The sequence below is a fragment of the Sorex araneus genome, chromosome X (genome assembly GCF_027595985.1).
Source record: "Sorex araneus isolate mSorAra2 chromosome X, mSorAra2.pri, whole genome shotgun sequence".
Taxonomy (NCBI): Eukaryota; Metazoa; Chordata; class Mammalia; order Eulipotyphla; family Soricidae; genus Sorex; species Sorex araneus.
Genome location: NC_073313.1, coordinates 245937503 through 245959621, shown reverse-complemented (window position 1 = coordinate 245959621; position 22119 = coordinate 245937503). Strand labels below are relative to the sequence as shown.

Below are 22119 nucleotides of genomic sequence, written 5' to 3'. Positions count from 1 at the left end.
CAGTACTAGTAGAATTTTATAAGACTAAAACAGAAGTGAAGGAGGAAGTTTTGTGGGCTATATGGTCCTCATTAAAACTAATTAAATTTGATACTACAGTATTAAAAAGCCACCGACACTACCCAAAATAAAGGTCATGGACGTATATACATATACATATATATATAATTTTATTCATTTTATTTACAAAACTTAAGATGCAGGACAGATTTTGGTCCAAGGTTCTTCGTTTGCTAACCCTAGGTTTAAGAAATTTAGAAAATTAAGGTTTCTGGGTCTGGCAAGATAGTACAGAGGATCAAGTGCTTGCCTTCCATGTGGCTGACCAGGGTCAATCCCCAAGCATCACCAGGAGTGATCCCTGAGCACAGAGCTAGGAGTAAGTTCTGAGCATTATTGGGTATGGCCCCAATCACACACATACCCCCAAAAAAGGATCATATTCTGCTTCACAGTCACTACACCTTCACCACCAATGAAGTGCCAAAAATATCCTCCAACATTGTGTGTGTTTCTATTCTGCCCCTTTCTCCTTCCAAGTCCCTTCTTGCTAGTACTTGGCAACCTTGGTTCTTTAGTTATAGTCCAAAAGTTTGTTATCATTCTATACCGGATATTCCCCTTTCTCAGTTTCTTCATATACTGCTTTTGGGTGACAGCTCCAGTAATTCCTTCTCCCTGTAACTTACTTGTTAACATGGTATCTCTAACTACATCCATCATGTAGCCAAAGGAAAGATTTATTTTTTCTTGTAGCTGTGAAATATTCTGTTACATACATATAACACAACTTCTTAATCCACTCAAGTGTTATTGGATGGGTGAATATGTTGACATTTGTACTTTTGTATTTGTATTGCTATCTTGACATTTGTACTTACCACAGTGAATTTCAGTAGGAGTGTGTGTGTGTGTGTGTGTGTGTGAGTGCATTAATGTTTTTGAATTAATGTTTCTGTGTTCGTGCAAGAGGTGTTAAGGATAAGAAGTTCTTGGTCATATGGGAGTTATATCTTTTTTTCAATTTTTAACGAGTCTCAAAGTTGTCTTCCAAAGAGAATGAACCAAGTGGTATTCCCAGCAGCAATGAAGAGCCCTTTTTAACTACATCCCCACAAACACCGGGTGTCTCTACAATTTGTGACACATGCCATTGGCACTGATGTGAGATGATATCTCATTATAATTTTGAGTCACTATTTTCCCAATAATAAGTGATGATGAACACTGTTTCATACGCCTAAAGTTCATCCATATGTCTCCTATAGATACACTTATGGCCAATAAGTGATGATGAACACTGTTTCATACGCCTAAAGTTCATCCATATCTCTTCTACAGATACACTTATGGCCGTGTTTCCATTTTTGTGAGGTGACTGCTTTCGTATTACTATTAAACTCCATGAGTGCTTTATATATCATGGACATTAGCCTTTAACTCATATCACTGTATCACTGTCATCCAGTTGTTCTTCAATTTGCTCAAGAGGATGCCAGTAGCATCTCCATTTGTCCCAGCCCTAAGATTTTAGCAGCGTTTCTACAAGTAAGGAGAGGCTGCTTAACTGATACATAATATAGAAATATTTTCTCCCATTCACTTTATTTTAGCCCATGGAAACTTTATTTTCCGTTTCATTTCCATGTAATAATTCTTAGTTTTACGTACTTTCATCTATATGAAATTAAAAACCGTCAATAGAATGTGATTTCCTTACAAATTGGCAGCTAGAAACAAAGATAAAATAATCTGAACCACAGCAGTACAAATTTTACTCTAAGGTTATTAGTATGCTAAATGCGATGCTTACTTATGGGTTCAGTAAATCCTACCACTGCAGTTTCTCAAAATCCGTCCACCAACTTAACTACTAAAGATAAATAGAAATGAGCATGATTTCCTAAATATTAAAAATGTACTAGATTCCAGATAGCTTCAATAGAATCTTTTCACACTTTGAACTGGCCAGACCTGTAAGTGCTGCATATCCTATATACTCCTAGAGGAAAAAGAAAACAATGAGCCATGTTAATGTTAGCACTATAGCACTGTCGTCCCGATGTTCATCATTTGCGGGCAGGATACTCTCAGTAGTTTGCCAGGTTCTTTGAGAGGGACAGAGGAATTGAACCCAGGATGGCCACATGCAAGGCAAATGCCTTATTCGCTATGATATTGCTCCAAGTACTATAAATTAATCACATATGTAGTTTTACAAAAACACATTTTGTAATACATTTGAAATTACTAAGGATATATTTTTTATTTTATCATTTAATTTCCAGACTTAGTAGAAACAATATTATTTTCTACCATCAAACTTATTTTTTTATCCTTAACTCTATTAGCTCTATTAGTGAAAAACAGCTTTCTTAAATTTCTTAACATGCAATATGTAACTTATATTATGAACAGATGTCTTCTTTGTGCAACATCTCAGTATATGAGAACCAAAAAGTCAGGAAATAAAAATTATGTCACAATTGAATACCTGCAGAAATTTTAAATTGCCATTATATTATGATTTATCCAAATATAACTGTTAAGATTATTTGTAGATAATACTAACCTTTCAATAATATGCATTGAACTCAAAGCTAATATTTGTGTTTTCACACAGAATTGCTTACTATTTCTTTATGGTGTGGTAGGACACTGGAAACATGCCTCATGATATTCCTGCTGTAGCAAGGGAATAAAGACAGCATGCATGCTGATTTAAACAGGTTAAATTCCCAGTTCTAGTAACATAATCTTGTGTTTAGGTATCATTAGGGAATATAAACCTGTCCCTCTCAGAGAGCCTGGCAAGCTATCGAGAGTATCTCGCCCGCAAGGTAGAGCCTGGCAAGCTACCCATGGCGTATTTGATATGCCAAAAACAGTAACAACAAGTCTCACATTGGTGACGTTACTGGTGTCCGCTTGAGCAAATCGATAAACAATGGGATGACAGTGCTACAGTGCTACTAAAAGGAAGAATATTTGTAGAAAAAAAAAGACTCAACCAGTCAAATTAATTAGGAAATGCAGGCCACGATACTGCAAGTAAGACAAAAGTAATACTATTCCTGGACTTCCTTAATACAGAAAATAATACCTATAATACTTATGCAAAGCATACTAGGAAAGCATTTAATAGTTTTATATACTATGGAAGGTATGAAATTTTCTTGAATTTAAAAGGACATAAATTTGAATATTATAAGAGATGTTTATGGTATGAAGAGGTAGTATAACAGGTATGTTTTTAAATAAAACACAATCTCTGAAACTGATAGTCTTATTATGTGTTATGTGTTTGTATATCTGGGTATATGTATATATGCATGTGTGAGTGTTTATTGTGATTTAAAGCATCATCATGGGCCTTTTACCCCCTTTTAAAAAAATTAGTCACTTCAAAGTTTTTAAGATGGCAAAAAAGTATATCAAATCATGTCAGCATTTTAAGAGAATTATTAATCCACATAATTGTTTACCATTCAGATTGAAAGCAATCAAGAGTTCTATTCATTCCCATTTTGATCAGGAAGTTGCAAAGGAAGTCTTCTATAACTTCAGGTACTTGATACTTTGAAGGAAGAACCGTTTTCTGCTCCTGGAATTTAAATGTACAATTATTTGTTTAGAAAAACATCCCAATTTGATTAATAGTACAAAGAAGACCTTCAAATATTCATTCATCCATTTGTCTTTACTGCTTTTGTTGAAATGTTACATTCCAGATACTATTTTAGTCACTATGAATAAAGCAGAGAATAAAACAAAGACTTGGTCCCTGTATCAAAAGTCAAATAGAGACAAAAATATAATTGAATTTTTTAACTATACCTATAGAGAGATATAAATATGTACATGGGCTGGAGTGATAACACATCGGTAGGGTATCTGCCTTGCATGCGGCCAACCCGGGTTCGGTTCCTCCACCCCTCTCAGAGAGCCCGGCAAGCTACCGAGAGTATCTCGCCCACATGGGCAGAGCCTGGCAAGCTACCCATGGCATATTCTATATGCCAAAAACAGTAAAAGCAAGTTTCACAAAGGAGACGTTACTGGTGCCCGCTCAAGCAAATCAATGAGCAATGGGATGACAGTGAAACAGTGATACAATGATACAGATATATATCACTGTTTCACTGTTACTGTTTGGCTCTTCAGAGTGAGTGGGCAGGATACTCTTGGTAGCTTGCCAGGCTCTCCAAGAGGGATGGAGGAATTGAACCTGGGCCAGCTTCAAGCAAGGCAAACTCCCTACCTGCTGTGCTATATACATAGTAAGATTAATGTTACTAAGTACATGCTAGGTAGTAAAATGCATAGAGAGAAACAAAACCAAACCAAGTCAGCAGAAATATTTGTGGAACTAGGTTTCTATAATGCAGAATAATGAAATAAGATCTCAATAGTACTGTGGCACCAGAGATAAACGGAAAAAAAATAAAGTAAGTTATGTTCTTGATATACCATTAATAAGTACAAAGGCCATGAAGGAATAATGTGATTAGAATATCGAAAGCCAGTGATCTTTCAGAGTACATGACATATATTTACGTTTGTTTCTAAAAAAATGGATGCCAGAGAGATAGCACAGTGGGTAGGGCACTTGCCTTACACACAGTCAAGTCAGATTCAATCCCTGACCCTAGAAGGTCCCACCAGAAGTGATCCCTGTGTTTGGAGCCAAGAGTAAGCCCTAGATATCATGTGTATGTAGCCCAAAAACAACCCCAAAAAAGTGAAAAAAATATAGATTTCATTTTATTATTAAACATTTCCTGCGAAGTAAAACATTTCATCAATAAAATCATATAAAACGTTGCAAAACAGAGTGAAGAATCTCTATACTAGATCAAACACATGTGAACATGAGTATTAAAAATCTTTCATTTAATCTTCAGTGAGATTAAAGAGTTTTGAAAAACAGGTATCATTTATTGAAATGTCATGTAATAGTGACTGTGATTATTGTTAAAATGGATTAAAATTGATTATAATAAAACTTGAAAAGAAAAAATGACTACATGTTATCAGGTGAAAGCTTGATAAATACAATGCAGTGAAAACGATATCACAGGTAATAGTGCTGCAATTAGTAATGTGGAGTATGTGAAACTTCAATAATTTTCACAGTTTCATTTTCATAATATTAAATAATAAACTATATGATGTAGCGGTGTTTTAAATTCTTACCAAAATCTGAGTGTCTGTAACTTTTTCTTGAATGAAATGAACTGCTTTTACCAAATCTTCATCACCTTCAGGAATGCTAAAATTGTCATCTGGTATCTAAATCACAGAGAATGAGAAGAACACCAAGAAATGTAAAAATATTTATTTTAGAAGTATATTTCTCACAAAACAACATCATATAAATACACATCATATAAGAAATATCATTTCAAAAGGATTTATTAAAATGAGTAACTTAACTAACAGTTAACTTCATAGACTCTTTGTAAATATCATTCAATATTAATTGTCACAAACTCAAAATTAGCTTATGGGCAAATGTTTTATCAATTATAACAAATGTTGTCTATTCACTCTGCTTTAAAAACAGTTAGACCACCATTCTTTTCTCATCAGAGATTTTTTTCCACTATTATAAAATGCAGGGCTGGAGCGAAAGCACAATGAGAAGGGTGTTTGCCTTGCACGCGGCTGACCTGGGTTCAATCCCCCCAACCTTCTCGGAGATCCCGGCAAACTACAGAGAGTATCTTGCCCACAGGGCAGAGCCTGGCAAGCTATCCATGGCATATTCGATATTCCAAAAACAGTAACAAGTCTCACAATGGAGACGTTACTGGTGCCCGCTCAAGCAAATTGATGAGCAACGGGATGACAGTGCTACAGACAGTGCTACAAAATGCAAATCTCCAATTTCAAATAATAATTTTTAAAAATCTAAACAAAACTCACTGCCTGAATGGTAAGCTCCTGAAAGAATGCAAGGCAGTCTACTTTTTACCTTAGCATTTAACTTTTATTGTGTGCTTTTAATATGGATTAATCAGATTTTAAGTTCTTTGAACTAATTCCTGGGGCATGTAATATACCTTTTTACTAATTTTTGTGCTATATGTTAAATTTACTAATCTACTAATTCCCTGCAGTATGGACTGGAGCAGTAGCACAGTGGGTAGGGCATTTGCCTTGCACGCGCTGACCCGGGTTCAGTTCCTCCATCCAGAGCCCAGCAAGCTACCAAGAGTATCCTACCCGCATGGCAGAGCCCAGCAAGCTACCCATGGCATATTCGATATGCTAAAAACAGTAACAACAAGTCTCACAATAGAGACCTTACTGGTGCCCGCTTGAGCAAATTGATGAACAACGGGACAACAGTGCTACAGTGCCTGCAGTATGTATTAAAATTCTCTTCTTGGGATACTATATGCAGAGCCAGGGATCAGCCAGGGTTGGCACAGTGCAAGGCAAGTGGCCTACCTCCTCTACTTTCTCTCCAAATTCAAAATTTCACTCATCTGCAATAATTGTATTCCTTAAAGCCCAGACATAGTGAGGGATCCCATCAGATTTGTTAGTTGAAGGAAAGGTTTGAGAAACTACACTGGAAATATAGTTAAATTAAAAGCAAGTATACAATCTCAGCTCCAATTAGGCAATGGTAAACTGGAATTCTGGAAAGCACAAGATGAAGGCGGGGGCCTACTCGACAAAGATGACAAACCATAGAATAGAACAACAGAGCAAAACAGAGTTGATTCTAAAGGACAATTGTGAAGACAGACAAGAGGGCTACATTAATTAACCAGTATGAATTCTTACATTTTCACACCTCACTCTTAACCAAATGATACCTAAGTTCAATTAAAAACTAGCATCTCTTGGAAGAAAAACAAAAATAAGTGTTTCACAAAAATAACTGTGATGATTTACAGAATAAATTGTAAATGAATGAATTACCTCTTCATATTCATAATCATCTTCAGATGCTTCAGTTATTGTAACCGCTGAATATCTTGTCAAGTTATAACCTCAACTACGTAGAATAAAATGATTATTTTAATTTTTTACCTTAAAATATAGAAATATAGTAACAGATCCAATTAACTCAACAAGTTGGTTATATATATTGTATATATACATATATATACATGTTTTGTGTATATATATATAGACTGTGCTTATTAAAAAGTTTTCTTTCCCATAAAGCCAACATTCATTCCAAAACAAAATATTTTTGTTTTCAATTATATAATATAAACATTAAAAAATTACATTTTTGTCTTCTTAATATTTAATAATTTCTAAATTGGTCTAAAAAACTTATATAATAACCACAGTGTCAGAAAATACAAAATAAACAATTAAAAATGATGTGTAAGACAAATACCATCATAAATGTTCGGGTTTTGATTTGGAGCCATATCCCGCTATGCTCAGGAATCACTCGTGACAGGCTCAAGAAATCAGATATTCTGGGATCAAATCTGGGTTAGCTATGTGCAAGGCAAATGCCTTACCTGCTGTACTATTGCTCCAGCCCCAAACAACAGTATGCTTTTAAAGCAATACAACTTTTATATTTATAGTATTACTAAGGAATGAAACCATACCACTATTTAATTATGACTAAAATACATATCTCACTGTTTTGTTCAAGATGTTATTAAACCTTCACTTTTTCCATAGATGTCTCAATTTTTAAATTATCTTCTTAAAAGTACTCACTTTTAAGAAAATATAAACTACACAGCAATTCTGAGAAGAGATGATTACCTCTGGAGAAGTCTCTTTAGTTTCCCAGGGTCTAAATCCCTCATATGCTAAAATAAGTAGAGAGGTAAAAGACATTCTAAATCTTCCTCTTCACTGACACATTTTTACCTAATGAGAGAAAATTTCTCGAGACTCAACCATAGGAAGTAGGCCTCCTTTTTATAGAAAACTCTGTCCCCTTCTTCAAGACAGTCACTAGAGGCTGATTTTGTAAGCAGTCACTTGTCTTTAAGTTTCCAGAAAAGCAATGTCATCCCTCTTCACGTCTTACACTACAATAAATTTTGCAAAGAAACACATTTAAAGACTCATCTGGAGAGACTTCCAAATTAGAGATAAGCCAAGCAGACAACATTATTGTGAAGAAGAAACATCATAATTTAAGATGCCAAATACAATATTAAGTAACAGGAAAAAAATGCAGACTGTCTTCCGTGCTTTGAAAATATTAAGTGCTTGTACACTGCAGCTTAGGAAATATTCCAGGCACCATCTTTTATGTTTGTTTGTTTTTCTTATAGTGACTTTCCACCCATGCTTGAGGGCCTGGGAAAACTCAGCTTAGCCATACGAGGCAGTGCAGGAGTGATGGCTCGGAGTCAATCCAGCAATGCAGTGCTGCTCAGGCCCAGTGGTACCATTGGTGCTGGGGAGCTGTGTGTACTGGGGATTAAATCTCCAGCATGGGAGCAAAAAGAATTTAGTTGATTAAAAACAAAAAACACTGTACCCTAGGGAACAGTTTATTATCTAGTAACATACTCTGTCACAACAGAAAAATAAATAAACATATACATACATATATGTATATGGTCTTATAGACTATAACGGAAGTGCTCAGCCATGACATCTTTTTTTTATTTTTTTTTGGGGGTCACACCCGACAATGCACAGGGGTTACTCCTGGCTCATGCACTCAGGAATTACTCCTGGTGGTGCTCGGGGAACCATATGGGATGCTGGGAATCGAACCTGGGTCAGCCGCGTGCATGGCAAATGCCCTACCAACAGGCTGTGCTATCACTCCAGCCCCTCAGCCATGACATCTTATAGCCTAGTTCTCCCTCTCGGAAAACCTGGCAAGCAACTGAGAGTTTCCTGCCCACATGGGAGAGCCTGGCAAACTCCCCATGGCGTATTCATATGCCAAACCCAGTAACAATGATGGGTCTCATTCCCCTGACCCTGAAAGAGCCTCCAATGCAGCACCATTGGAAAGGACGTGTAAAGAGAGGCTTCTAAAATCTCAGGGCTAGGATGAATAGAGATGTTACTGAGACCACTAGAGAAATTTGACGATCAACAGGATGATGATGATGATGATGATTTTATATATATATATATATATGTACATATATATATAAAGAGGAGCACAATCAATTAATAAAGCTTAAAAAGTATTTTCACATGGACCATAGCGATGTCATCCTTTACAGAAAGGGGGTGGATGTAGGCAGGTAATAAGTAATCAGGGAATCAGAAGATTTAAGATACTTAACCCAAAATACGGAGCTACGAAAGGCAATGATAAGTTTTTGAAGCAAACATGACCTATTTTCTACTGCATTTACTTTTGCTATAGTTATCTGATTATCTGGCACCAGCAGGAGGTGGCTTATTGGTGTGAGCCCTCCCCGCCCCAACCAACCCAGCCAGGTGGCCGACCTACACTACCCCAGCACTGCCATGCTCCAGGACGCTTTCCACATGCTCGGGCCGAGCCTCAATCATGAGTGAAAATTTTCTTGGAACACACAGCTCACACATCATCATAATATACATATATATGTATTCATATATATGTGTGTATATATGTTTTCATATATATGTGTGTATATGTATTCATATATATGTGTATATACACATATATGTGTATATACATATATGTGTGTATATATACATAGATACATATATATGTGTATATATACACACACATATATATCAATACATATGTATATACTAATATATATATATATATACCTGTTGGAGAGCCCAGTAAGCTCCCCCATGGTCCCCTGGTGTATTTGATATGCCAAATATAGTAACAATAACAGGTCTCATTCCCCTGACCCTGAAAAGAGCCTCCAATCGTTGGGAAAAAACGAATAAGTAGAGGCTGCTAAAATCTCAGGGCTGGGACGAATGGAGACATTACTAGCGCCTGCTCGAGTAAGTGGATGAACAATGGGATGACAGTGACAGTGACACTGTGATAGTTTTCTGAGAAAAATTAAGAAACTTTTCTAAAAATCCTAGGGCAATGAACTCCCACCTGTTTAAGAAATGTATAGTAAATTCCTGTCAACAGCTAAATTAAATCATTTAAATAACTCTAAAATATCCATATAGTTAAGCTGTTCACACTTTTCAGGCAGTTATTTTTGCATTGCAGACATTTCTGGCTTAAAAGCGATTCATTAATGTCAAGGTGACTCTGAGCCCTTGTAAAACTTCCTTCTTATCATCAACCCAGTAAGCCTTCAAAGAACATCATTAAGTTCCATTCCATAATTCATTTTTCTACTCAGTCTATTCTCCCTCTCTGTTATGATACCTCTGCCTGTTTGAAACTGACTTGACACCTCATACGGTTCCTGGTTTTCTAGTTTGTCCAGGGTTTTCTGGGTTGTCCTCTTTCTTCCCTGGCCAGCAGCCACAGCCCAATAGCACTACCAGCATCCTGGATAGTTTCTATATCCTAGAGTCCCAGCCCAGGCGCAGGTCAGGAGACCCACTCCTCCACAGCTCTTCTTGTTCTGGAAGAAATTTAATAATACTTGTGAGCTTGCATAGTCTGAGTCGCGTATATGGTAGCATGGAAGAACTTATTGGTAGCTTTTGCACTAGATAATCTGACAACCCTATCAAAAGGGAGGACAATAAATGCTCCCTAAGATTGACGCCTTAAATCACATACCAGAAGTACAGAGGACACAGCATCAAGAAGCCCCAAAGATGCATTTTGGCTTGCCTAATCGAGCAGAGCTCAAGGTGAAGGTTGGTGTGAGAGGGGTCACAAACAATGTTCTGCCAAGGAACAATGGCCAGAAAGCAACAAACGGTTTCGGACGTGGAGAGCATATAAGCTTCCCACACTGGTCGCTTCTACGAAAGCATGTGTAGGTAGAGATCACTGCCAGAAGCAGCCTCTTTACAAAGAACTGGAGTGAAACATATAGCTAATTATATTTCACATGATTTCCCAAAGCTGCTATAGACAGAAATTGCTTTGTAATCTTTGCCATCACAGTGAAGACAATGTTCACAGAAGCAATCTTAAATCTAGCCTGAATCCTCCATTACCAAAACTTTATTTACTTAATTAAAATAAAATAAAGGTACAGTTGAACGGCAAACATCGCAGTCATATTCTCTCTTTTAGCAACACCAATTGAAATAAAGAAACTGAACTTAGTAGTACAGGCCAAGGATGGCAAATGACTGGCACATTTGCTACACTTTCCCATTGTAGTTAGTTCCTACAGTCATTTCCACTGCATCTTCATGAGGTCTCGGAATTCTTATTAATGCCAAACACCCGGCAGCTACTAACAATTCAACAGAATTGCCAAGAATGAAAATTTATTGACCATCTCTGCCCATTCAGCTATGCACATCGTCTGCCTCGGAACCTGCAAGATAACTGTCTTTTATCATGTAAGACACCTAGTTTCTCGAAGTGGTATGAAATGTTCCAACTTCTAAGCCAGGAGATTCAAAGACAGAAGTTCTCCAATATTGTAACTCTAGCTGAAAATACACAAGCTCAAGGTTTAGAAATTTGTTGACAGTTGTGCTGCCTCAATTATAGTCCGTAAGCCAGCAGCAGCTGGAAGCTTGTTAGCAATCATCTTGGCAGTGACCTGGTCTTTTTGAATTACCATCTTTATTTAAAATCCCCGGGTGGATCAGATGCCCATTAGGTTGCTCTACACCAGGGCAGACATTCTCAAAAGTCCCTTCTTATTCTAATCACCCTATTTTAAAATTCATCTTACCAACATGTCTAGTAACAAGGAGTCAGGGAAGAGCACAACTGTAACGAAAATGTCCAAATGATCTCTGGGAGTTGGAATCAGGATTCATTATTCTAAATCGTTGTCCAGGTAATACCCATGTGCAATAAACGTCGAAGGTCACAATACTATAGCAATGGGTTTCAACATTTTTTTTAATTCCAAGGATCAGGACCTGTCGGAGCATTGGTCGATGGACCAGCAGTTAATAGTCACTGTGGTAGACCAGTTGCTTTCAACCTTCTGTACACCTCTGTGCCACCACTGATTTACCAGTCGGTGCTTGTAAAAAAAAACCTCCAGACCACAACCTTGCACTTAAAACTATGAACTGGGACTCCATAACTATTGCTGAGGTTTGAGGAGGCTCTTTCAGTGGAAAAAGAATTTCTGGCTGATCTAGGCTGTCAAATTCTTGATATTAAAATGCCTAGAGAGATTTAATAATTGTCAAAATATGGAGGAGCAGAGAATCATTGCTAAGATGCATTTTTTAAATACTCTGGGGCTCCACTCTCCTGGAGTTTCCGTCTTCCACACTCTTCCTTGAAGTCTTTAGTAAGACAGGAAAGCAACAGAATCAATAAAGCCACTAAACTTTTTCCATATAATTTATCTCAGCCTTCATTTCCCATTTGGAACTAAGCATTCCCACCAGGCCTCAGACACACATGAACAGACAACCACAGATTGAGCACTACAATTGAAAACTTCCCCAAGTTGTTTTGATTTTTGATAGAAAGCCCACCATTCACAAGAGAAAAATCAACATTCTTTATGGAATCTGAAGACATCTACTTGGCCCATTTTAAATCTAAACTTATAGTTTACAAATCAGCATTTTTCTAATTCTTCCAGAAGAGTTCCAGTATTTTATGACCAGATTTCTTAAAGTTCTAGCAAAAGCTCAGTAAGATAGGAACTATGTTATCAATGTAGTTATCTCATCTAAGTTTAAAACATAAAAGCAAAGATGCCATGCTCCTCAGAATAAAATAAGATGATAGAATTATCGAGGTGGTTACAGGGCAGTATGAATTCATACAAGTGTATGAATTTTTCTGAACACAAACTCTTTCATAAAGAATATTGACATGTGGGTTGTTTCCATATCTTGGCTAGTTTACTAAGTGAAGCAATGAACAGAGGTACACATGTATCATTCTGAACTAAAGTTTTTGTTTTAGTAGGATAAAAGCAAAGAAGTGGTATTGCTGGGTCTCTGGAAGTTATGTTTCTATTTGTTGGATAGATCTCCATATTGCTCTGTAGACAAAACAAAACCAAGCAATTTGCAGCAACAGGAATGGAAGTAGGGGTAGCAGGCTTAGTGATGTCAGTCAGAAGGAAGAGGATACAGAATGATCTCTCTTTGTGTGGGACTTAAAGATGCATGGCACGTAGCAACAATGATTCAAAGACAACATAAGGGAAGAACAAACAATTCAGGTGGAAGACTGAGGATTTGAGAGAGAAGGGTGTTAAGAGTCCTTGGGAGAGATGTTGCATACACAGAAGTTGAAATTATGTGAATGGGACCATTATCATTAAGTACTATAAATCTCAGAATGTCAACCTTTCTAAACATAAAAAATAAAAATATAAAAATATAAAAGCTTTAAAAATTCACCATAGTCAGAATCTGGAAACAACCTGAATGCCCAAGAAGAGATGAATGGATAAAGAAACTATGGCACATCTGGAATACTATTCAGCTGTCAGGAAAAATGAAGTCATGAAATTTGCCTATAAATGGATGGACATGAAGAGTAAGTATCTTGCTGAGTGAAATGAGTGAGAAAAGGACAGATATAGAATAACTGCATTCACTTGTGGCATATATATACATATATATGTATATATATACCACAAATGAATATATATACTACAAATAATATATATATATATAGAGAGAGAGAGAGAGAAAGACTGCCAAAATGAAGAAAGACTAAAATGACTGTCTGTACTTTCAACGCATGTATGCTGGCATCGGAAGCATCCATCGAGGACCTGATGGCACAAGCACAGAAGATCAAGTACGATGACATTGGTCTGACCGAAACGAGAAGACATCGATCACATCACGCCATTTTTAACAATGGAGAAGAATTGTTCCTCGAAACATGCAAAATAGAGGTGTTCGTGGCATTGGTGTCCTTGTCAACATGAACTTGGCCATGAGCATTACTTCATCCAAATGCCTAACAACCCAAATCAGACAATTACGCTTGAATAGATGTGACTCACTGCTGGCAGTTTCTATCTTTGTCGTCTACGCACCAACATCCAACTATGATGAAGAAGAAATTGAGAAGTACTATATGGAACTGAAGAGGTTCTATTAAGAAGACCACACCTTCTACAAGATCATTGTTGGTGATTTTAATGCCAAGAAAGGACTGAGAAGGTCGCCCAAAGTACTCCACATCGGGACCCATGGCCTAGAATGGAACGATCAGGGTGAGAGACTGTCTGAATTCATCATGTCGACCAAGACCATCCATGGTAACTCACAGTTCCAGAAGGCCGAATCTAAACACTGGATATGGGAGTCTCCCGGTGGATAGTTCCACAATGAAATTGAACACATCATATTCAATCAAAGGTTTTGCCTGACTGATGTCATTGTTGTCCCAAAATTCCAAACGGGATCAGACCACCATCTCCTTTGTGCAAAATTCTACTTCACAGAACAGAATGAAAGATCTGTAAAGTTTGAATTTAAGAAAAAACTTCCCAGAATGACCACCAACTGGGAGCTCTTTGGCACTATTGCGGCAACGTGGCTGTCCTTGACAACATTGACAAGAAATACAATAGACTGGTTCAACACCTCCATAACTGCGCAAAGAATGCCGAGAGTGAGAAAGCCACAAACAGATGCCTGTCTTTAGAAACTCTCAAGCTCATTTGTCAACGTGGTTTGGCGCAAGACTCAGGCAACCACAAGCTAATGTCCAAGCTCACAAAGCACTGCAGAGAAGAGATAAAGGAAGCCCTCAAAGGGAGAAGAGCAGCAGTGTTGACCAATGCGGTGGAAGCTGGAGAAAAGTATTCGCAATGTTCACCTGTCCTTCACTAACTACAAGACCAAGATGAATGCCCTCCGACGTCCTGATGGATCTATCACATCTTCCAGAAAGGCAATGGAGAGGGTTATTCACGACTTCTACTCAAATCTCTTTAACAGCCATGTCCACCTGCCCACATACCAAATTCCGCAGGATGGATATGTCATTCCCAACGACCTACCTTCAAAAATCCGACATGCCATTTCGTCAGTAAAAACACATACAGCACCCAATCTGGACAAAGTCAGACCCGAACACCTGAAGAATCTGCTGCCAGTATTCATCAATACACTGGCTCAGCTCTTCACACAGTACTTGTCTGAATGCAAGGTTCCATCTCAGTGAAAAACCAGTAGGAGTGTTCTGTTGTACAAGAAGGGAGACATCCATGACATCTGCAACTATCGCCCAATCTGCCTGCTGTCTGTCATCTACAAGTTGTTCACTCGTGTCATCCTAAATAGAATAAGCAAAACACTAGATGAAGGACAAGCATGCGAAAAAGCCGGGTTCTGAAAAGGATTCAGCATGATCAACCATATCCACACAGTAACCAAGCTCATTGAGGTTTCGCGAGTGTTTAAGATGCCGCTCTGTCTAATGTTCATCGACTTAAAAAAGGCCTTTGATTCTGTTGAGACTGAAGCAGTCATCGAAGCTCTAGACAAACAGGGCGTTCAAACTCAGTATATCAGGATCCTCCTCGAGCTGTATTAAGGATTCACCACCAGGATCTCACCATTCTACAAGGAAGTGATCATTGATGTAAAGAGAGGGGTGTGGCAGGATGATACCATTTTACCGAAACTCTTCAGTGCCACCCTCGAGAATGTCATGTGACGACTGAAATGGGAAGGAATGGGAGTGAAGATAGATGGTCAGCAACTACACCACCTCCACTTCGCTGACGACATCGTTCTCATAACGCCAAACATTAGCCAGGAGGCATAAATGCTGGCCTACTTCTACCGCACGTGTCGAAAGGTCGGACTGCAGCTTAATCTCAACAAGACGATGCTCATGAAAAACAAACTAGTCCCTGACATTCCATTTGCTCTCAGTGGAACGAACATCTCCCAATGCCGCAGCTATGTGTACCTGGGTCAAGAACTCAGCATGAGGAATGACTTGGCGCCAAAACTGCGCAGGAGGAAGAGAGCAGCGTGGAATACCTTCAAAATCGTCGAAGAAGTGGTTAAGAGGACGAAGGAACTCTGACTCTGGGCACATCTTTTCAATTCCACTGTTCTTGCTGCGCTAACGTACGTCTCAGAGACCTGGGCCCTATGCGAACAGGATGAGAATGCTATTCCGGTATCCCAAAGAGGAATTGAAAGAGCTATGGTAGGAGTATCATGTCTCACTCAAGTGAGAGAAGGAATCCGAAGTTCTGACCTCCGTCGACGATCAAGAATCAGGGACTCTGTCTCGTTTGCCAAGACATCAAAAATCAGATGGGCTGCACATGTAATGTGATTCCGAGATGACTGCTGAACTAGAGCTGTACCGACTGGATTCCATGGGATATCAAAAGACCGAGTGGCCGTCCACCAAGATGGTCAGACTTCTTCGTCAAAACCCTGGATGAATGGTTTGAGGCTCTTTCTGTTCCTGGAACGAGCAGGTATCACTGGGCTACACTAGCACACGACAGGGACAAATGGAGATGCTACTGGCGCCCACTTGAGCAAATCAAAGATCAACGGGAAGACAAGTGATACAAGTGACACAAGTGATATATATATCCATGATATATATAGAAGATATATATAATATATCTATGGTATATATCTGATATATATCATAGATATTATATATCATATATCTATGGTATATATAGAATATATATCCATGATATATATATCCATTATATATATAGAAGACCGATATCCATGGCCAGGAAAACAGGGGTTAGGAGGACTGCTCAATTGTTGGAACTAACCACAAGTGTTTGGGGGGGGCTGAGGGTAGGTAAGATAGGAAAGGGACCAGTTTGACAATAATAGCTGGGAACAATCATGCTGGACAAGATCTGAGGGTTAAAAGTAGGTAAAGGATATTTTTGATAAACTTTCAGTATCAATATTGCAGACCACAATGCCCAAAAGGAGGGCGGAGAGAGAGAAAGAGAAGAAGAACAATATCTGTTATCTGTCATAGAGGCAGGCATGGGATGGAAGGGGTGATGGGAGGGAACCTGGGGACATTGACGCTGGGAAATGTATACTGGGGGAGGGCTGGGTATTTGAATACTGTTTGACTGAAATCTAAACATGAACTGCTTTGTAATGGTCTATCTCACAGTGATTCAATAAAAATGCTTTATAAAAAGAATATGGAATCGATTAATGAAGCTATTCTCTTTTCTATGCCAGATACTTATTATTTTTCTCATTTAGGCCACTTTTGTTTATGTATATTCTTTATGTTTGAATGTTTAAGAGCATAATTAATAGTGTCAACTCCTAGAGCAGGGCTTCTTAAATTTTTTTTCACTTGTGGCCCTTTCTGCCTGAGAAATGCGATACAGACACGTATTAACAGGAACACCTCCATTCACTGAGCGTTTGATGCTGAATTATCTTTTTTTTTGACATTACATATTCAAAAATATTTTACTGTTGCCAAACTTTTTATAACCCTCCCATATTTAATTGTGTGATAAACTATGGGGTTACAACCAACAGTTTAAGAAGTTAAGTCCCAGATAATTCAAGTCAACCTCTTTCAAAGCCTTGCTCACTGCTGATAGCTCACTGTCTAGTATTCTAGTGGCATCTGCTCCGCCATAAATAAAGGAAACCCAGGCCCAATGCAGTAGATTAGAAGTGATTAAGTACACTTCAAAATAAGGAACATCAGATTCCTGATTCATTTGTGCATATTAAAACTTTTATTTATCTACCGAAATAGCTCCAATTAAATTACCTGAGTGCTAAAGATTTTAAACCCAAGAAAGTCTCACTTCAGCAACTATCATAATTGCCTTAAGAAACAATGTCAAATAACACTGTACAGTCAACCCTTAATTATGCATGTTAAGAGTGCCCGGGGATACAGGAATAATTGGCATTCTAAAGTAATCCTCAAACTTCATTTTAACTAAGAGTTAAAGCCTCTCCCAGGACTAAACCTCTTACCTAAACAAATGGAGGAAAACTTAGAAGCCAGAGCAATAGTACAGCTGGTAGGGCACTTGCCTTGCATGTGGCTACCTCAGGTTTGATTCCAAGCACCCCATGTTGTTCCCCAAACCTGGCAGAAGTTATCCCTGGTAATAGAGCCAGAAGTTAGCTTTAGCACTGCTGGGTGTGGCCCCCAAAACCAATATAATTAAACGTAGGATAATGTAATAGTTAAATACTTAGTTGTATTACCCTAACTTCCCTTTGGGTGAAAAACCAGAATATTAGAGAGCTGGAGAAGGGGACAGGTCATCCACAGACAATAGTATCTTGAAAAGTTATCATTGATTATGTTCAAAATGTGATTAGTAAGAGATATTTTTGTAAGACAGCATTTATTTTATTATTGTTCAAACAGGTTTGACCTAGTGATCTCCCTGAAAATTAAACATTAATTTCATTGTTTTGTTTTGAGATAGGAATTTTTTTTTAATTTTATTGAATCACCATGAGATAGTTAAAAGCTTCTATGTTTGGGTCACAATCCCACAATAATTAAACACCCATCCTTCTACCAGTGCATATTCCCCACCACCGATATCCCAGGTATACCCCCCTTTATCACCTTCCCCCTGCCTCTATGGCAGACAATATTCCCCATACTTTCTCTCTACTTTTGGGCATTATGGCTTGCAACACAGACACTGAGAGGTCATCATGTTTGTTCCATTATCTACTTTCGGCATGCATCGCCCATCCCAGCTGGTTCCTCCAGCCATCATTTTCTTAGTGATCCCTTCTCTATTCCATCTGCCTTCTCCCCTCCACTCATGAAGCAGGCTTCCAGCTATGGGGTAATCCTCCTGGCTCTTGTCTCTACTGTCCTTGGGTGCCAGTCTTATGTGATGTTATTCTATACTCCACAAATGAGGGCAGTCCTTCTATGCCTGTCCCTCTCTTTCTGACTCATTTCACTTAGCATGATACTGAGATAGGAATTTATAATAGTACTAAAATCATTGTCTTAATGTGGACAGTTGCTCCATCAATCCCTCTACCAGTGTATGGAGATTCTGCCATCACGGTCTCTTCCTGTTCCATTCCCTTTAGCCTCCTCTATTCCAAGTTCTATTGATCGTGTCTCAAGATAAACCAATTTTCCTACTGCAAGTTTTCACTACTCTGCAGTCCCACCGTTTATTTCACAATGATTTTTGCTGAAGGGTACATGTTTGCCTCATATTAATAACTGAACTGCATTGCAGAAATAATTCAGTGCAGAATAAGATGTCAAATTACCATTCATTCTCAAGGGCAGTAGATCATCTTATGCTTGAGGCAGGTAAGTTCATATTTGATACAATTTTTTTCTAATTCTAAATGTGAAATATTACTGAAAAAAAGCTTGTTAGAGCTATGAAAATATCGTATAGGGCCAAAGAGATAGTACAGAAGGTGAGGTGCTTGCCTTAAGTGGCTTACCCTGGTTTGATCACTGGCACTACACAAGCACAGAGTCACGAGGAGTTCCTGAGCACTGCTTGGGTGTTTCCCAAACTACCATCCTACCAAGAAAACCTAGTATAAAACCCACACTTAAGGGGCTAGAGTGGTAGCACAACAGGTAGGGCGTTTGCCTTGCACACGGCCGACCTGGGTTCCATTCCCAGCATACCATATGGTCCCCTGAGTACCACCAGGGGTAATTCCTGAGTACAGAGCCAGGAGTAACCCCTGTGCATCGCTGGGTGTGACCCAAAAAGGAAAAAAAAAAAACACTCTTAGACACTAAAGAACACATATAATTTCACTGAAATTGAATTTAAACTATTCAAATCTATATTATTGTAAAAGTCCTGTCAGCATCAAATAAAAGTCTACATATTTCGCCAACTAAAAACCAATTGCAGGGGGCTGGAGCAATAGCACAGCGGGTAGGGTGTTTGCCTTGCACAGAGCCGACCCGGGTTCGATTCCCAGCACCCCATATGGTCCCCTGAGCACCGCCAGGAGTGACTCCTCAGTGCAAAGCCAGGAGGTAACCCCTGTGCATTGCCAGGTGTGACCCAAAAAGCAAAAAAAAAAACAAAAAAAAAAAAACAATTGCAGAGTGAGCCTGAGTCACGGCAGCTAAAGCAGCTTGCCAAAGATTGAAACTGAATCATTGCTGGATCTCTGAAGTACTGAATTAAAACCGAAAGAATCCAAGTTGGAAAACAAGGAAAATAAAAGAAAAAACCATCATTTCTTCAGTATCATAAATAACCACTTCTATCTTCTTGAAGAGATTTTTCTCCTGACCGATCCATGAATTTGGAGACACAGAAGTGGGAAACTCTTAAAACTTCTCACCGAAAAAATGATAAATCTACTTTGCCACATACTCAATTTTTCTTAAAATCCCTCATCACTAACTCAGTTTTGTCCTGACACCTCTAAACTGTCAACTTACCTGGTGAGAAAAAAAAAAAAAAGATGGAGCTGGTGGCATTAAATAGCCACATTTGAAACTCTCAGTTGACACTAAAAAAAAAAAAAAAAACAGAAAGAAAAATAAAAAAAAAAAACTTGTTGAAAAAACTAAACCTGCAAGCACCAACCAACTAGACAAACTAAACAGTCTTGGGTGACACGGGCGGCCCTAAACTTGATAGTACACTGGAAGCAGTTGCAGATTTCACTCAACATATAAAATAGAAATCTCCGTAGAGATTTTCTCATGCAGTCATTGGAATATTAGAAAAATACTAGGAATTGTGTTTCTCTGGGGCCATAGCCAGCAGTGCTCAGGGCATCCTATGGGGTGCCGGTGAGCTGTGTGCAAGGCAAGCTACCCTGACCACTGGACTATCCCTCCAACCGGAGAGAGTTTGGAACTTTAATAAAAACTCTTCGATTCTACTGAGAACCCCTAGGTATCCTGGATCTTCTGCTCCTTAAAGGTTCCTTTTCTTTTGCTTTTTGCTTTTGGGGGCACACCCTGCGATGCACAAGGTTTACTCCTCGCTCTGCTCTCAGAAATGACTGCTGGTGGTGCTCAGGGGACCATGTGGGATGTCAGGATTCGAATCCCAGGGTCGGCCACGTGCAAGGCAAACTTCTGCCCTAACTATCCCTCTGACCCCAAGCAGTCAAACTTTCTTTCCTTGTATTTGCTCTTTAGGTTTTTTTCTTTTCTTTTCTTTTTCTTTTTTTTTTTTTTTTTTTTTTTTGAGACTTGAAAGTTGCTTTGCCCAAAACCACGCAGAGGGTGGAACTTGCCCTTGCGGTGCCACCTGAACAGGAAACGCCCCTCCAAACCGGAGGCCCCCCGCGGGGTCTCCCGGCGCGGCCCCCGGAGAATGAAGCCGCGGGAGCCCCCGCGCTCCGAATCCCGAGCCGCGAGGCCAGAGCGCCCCCTGCAGGTGGGTCCCGCCGCGCCCGCGGGCCGCGCCCCCTCGCCAAGGATACGCTCCAGGTAGTAGGCGCCCTCGGCCGACACCGCGTCCACCGTGTCCCCCGCAGCCGGCAGGCCCAGGCCCAGCGCCTCGTCCAGGACCCCCAGGCCCGTGGCGTGCACGCCGTGCGGAGCCGCTGCCATTCTCCCACAGCAGGGTCCGGGCCCCTGGAGGCCCCCCGCGTTCCTAAGGGCAACCGCGAGGACGCGCACCACCCATCCCCGCGCTGCTCTCGCGAGAGCTGGGCACGCCTCCGCCCCCCGCCCTCCCCGACCGACGGGCTCCTTCGGCCCTGACCGCGTCCCGCCGTGTGGCTCGGACGGGCTTCGCGGGTTGCCAGGACAACGACGTTGCTTAGTTACCCGGAGACCTCAAGACGCGGTTCCTGGGGTGATGGAGATGCGCAGAAGAGTCGGATGAGTTACTTCTGTTTGGCTCTTATAGACGCCGCAAGATTTGCTTTGGGGTTGAAAATGAAGTGGGGAAGAATTTTCTTTCTCAGTTCATTTTCTACCCTAAAGTATCACTCTGTATATATGTATACATATATATGTATAAAATACACATACACACACCGATATATATACACATGCACCTATAGATATACAGGTGTATATCTATATCTATGTATCTATATATGTGTGTATATATACAGATTTACATATCTATAAATATCTCTGTATATATACCTACATCCGTATACATACATAAATATGCA

At 39.3% G+C, this 22119-nt stretch overlaps 1 protein-coding gene across 1 annotated transcript in view; it reads right to left on the bottom strand.

The window, feature by feature from the left end:
- Positions 1–21556, bottom strand: part of SPAG16 (sperm associated antigen 16) — a 984605-nt gene extending 963049 nt beyond the window's left edge. The window contains 4 exon segments of the mRNA XM_055121268.1: positions 3486–3604; positions 5197–5292; positions 6937–6983; positions 21415–21556. Of these exon segments, the coding sequence (XP_054977243.1) occupies positions 3486–3604; positions 5197–5292; positions 6937–6983; positions 21415–21544 (392 nt within the window). The 5' untranslated portion in view covers positions 21545–21556.
- Between the last annotated feature and the right edge of the window lie 563 nt (positions 21557–22119).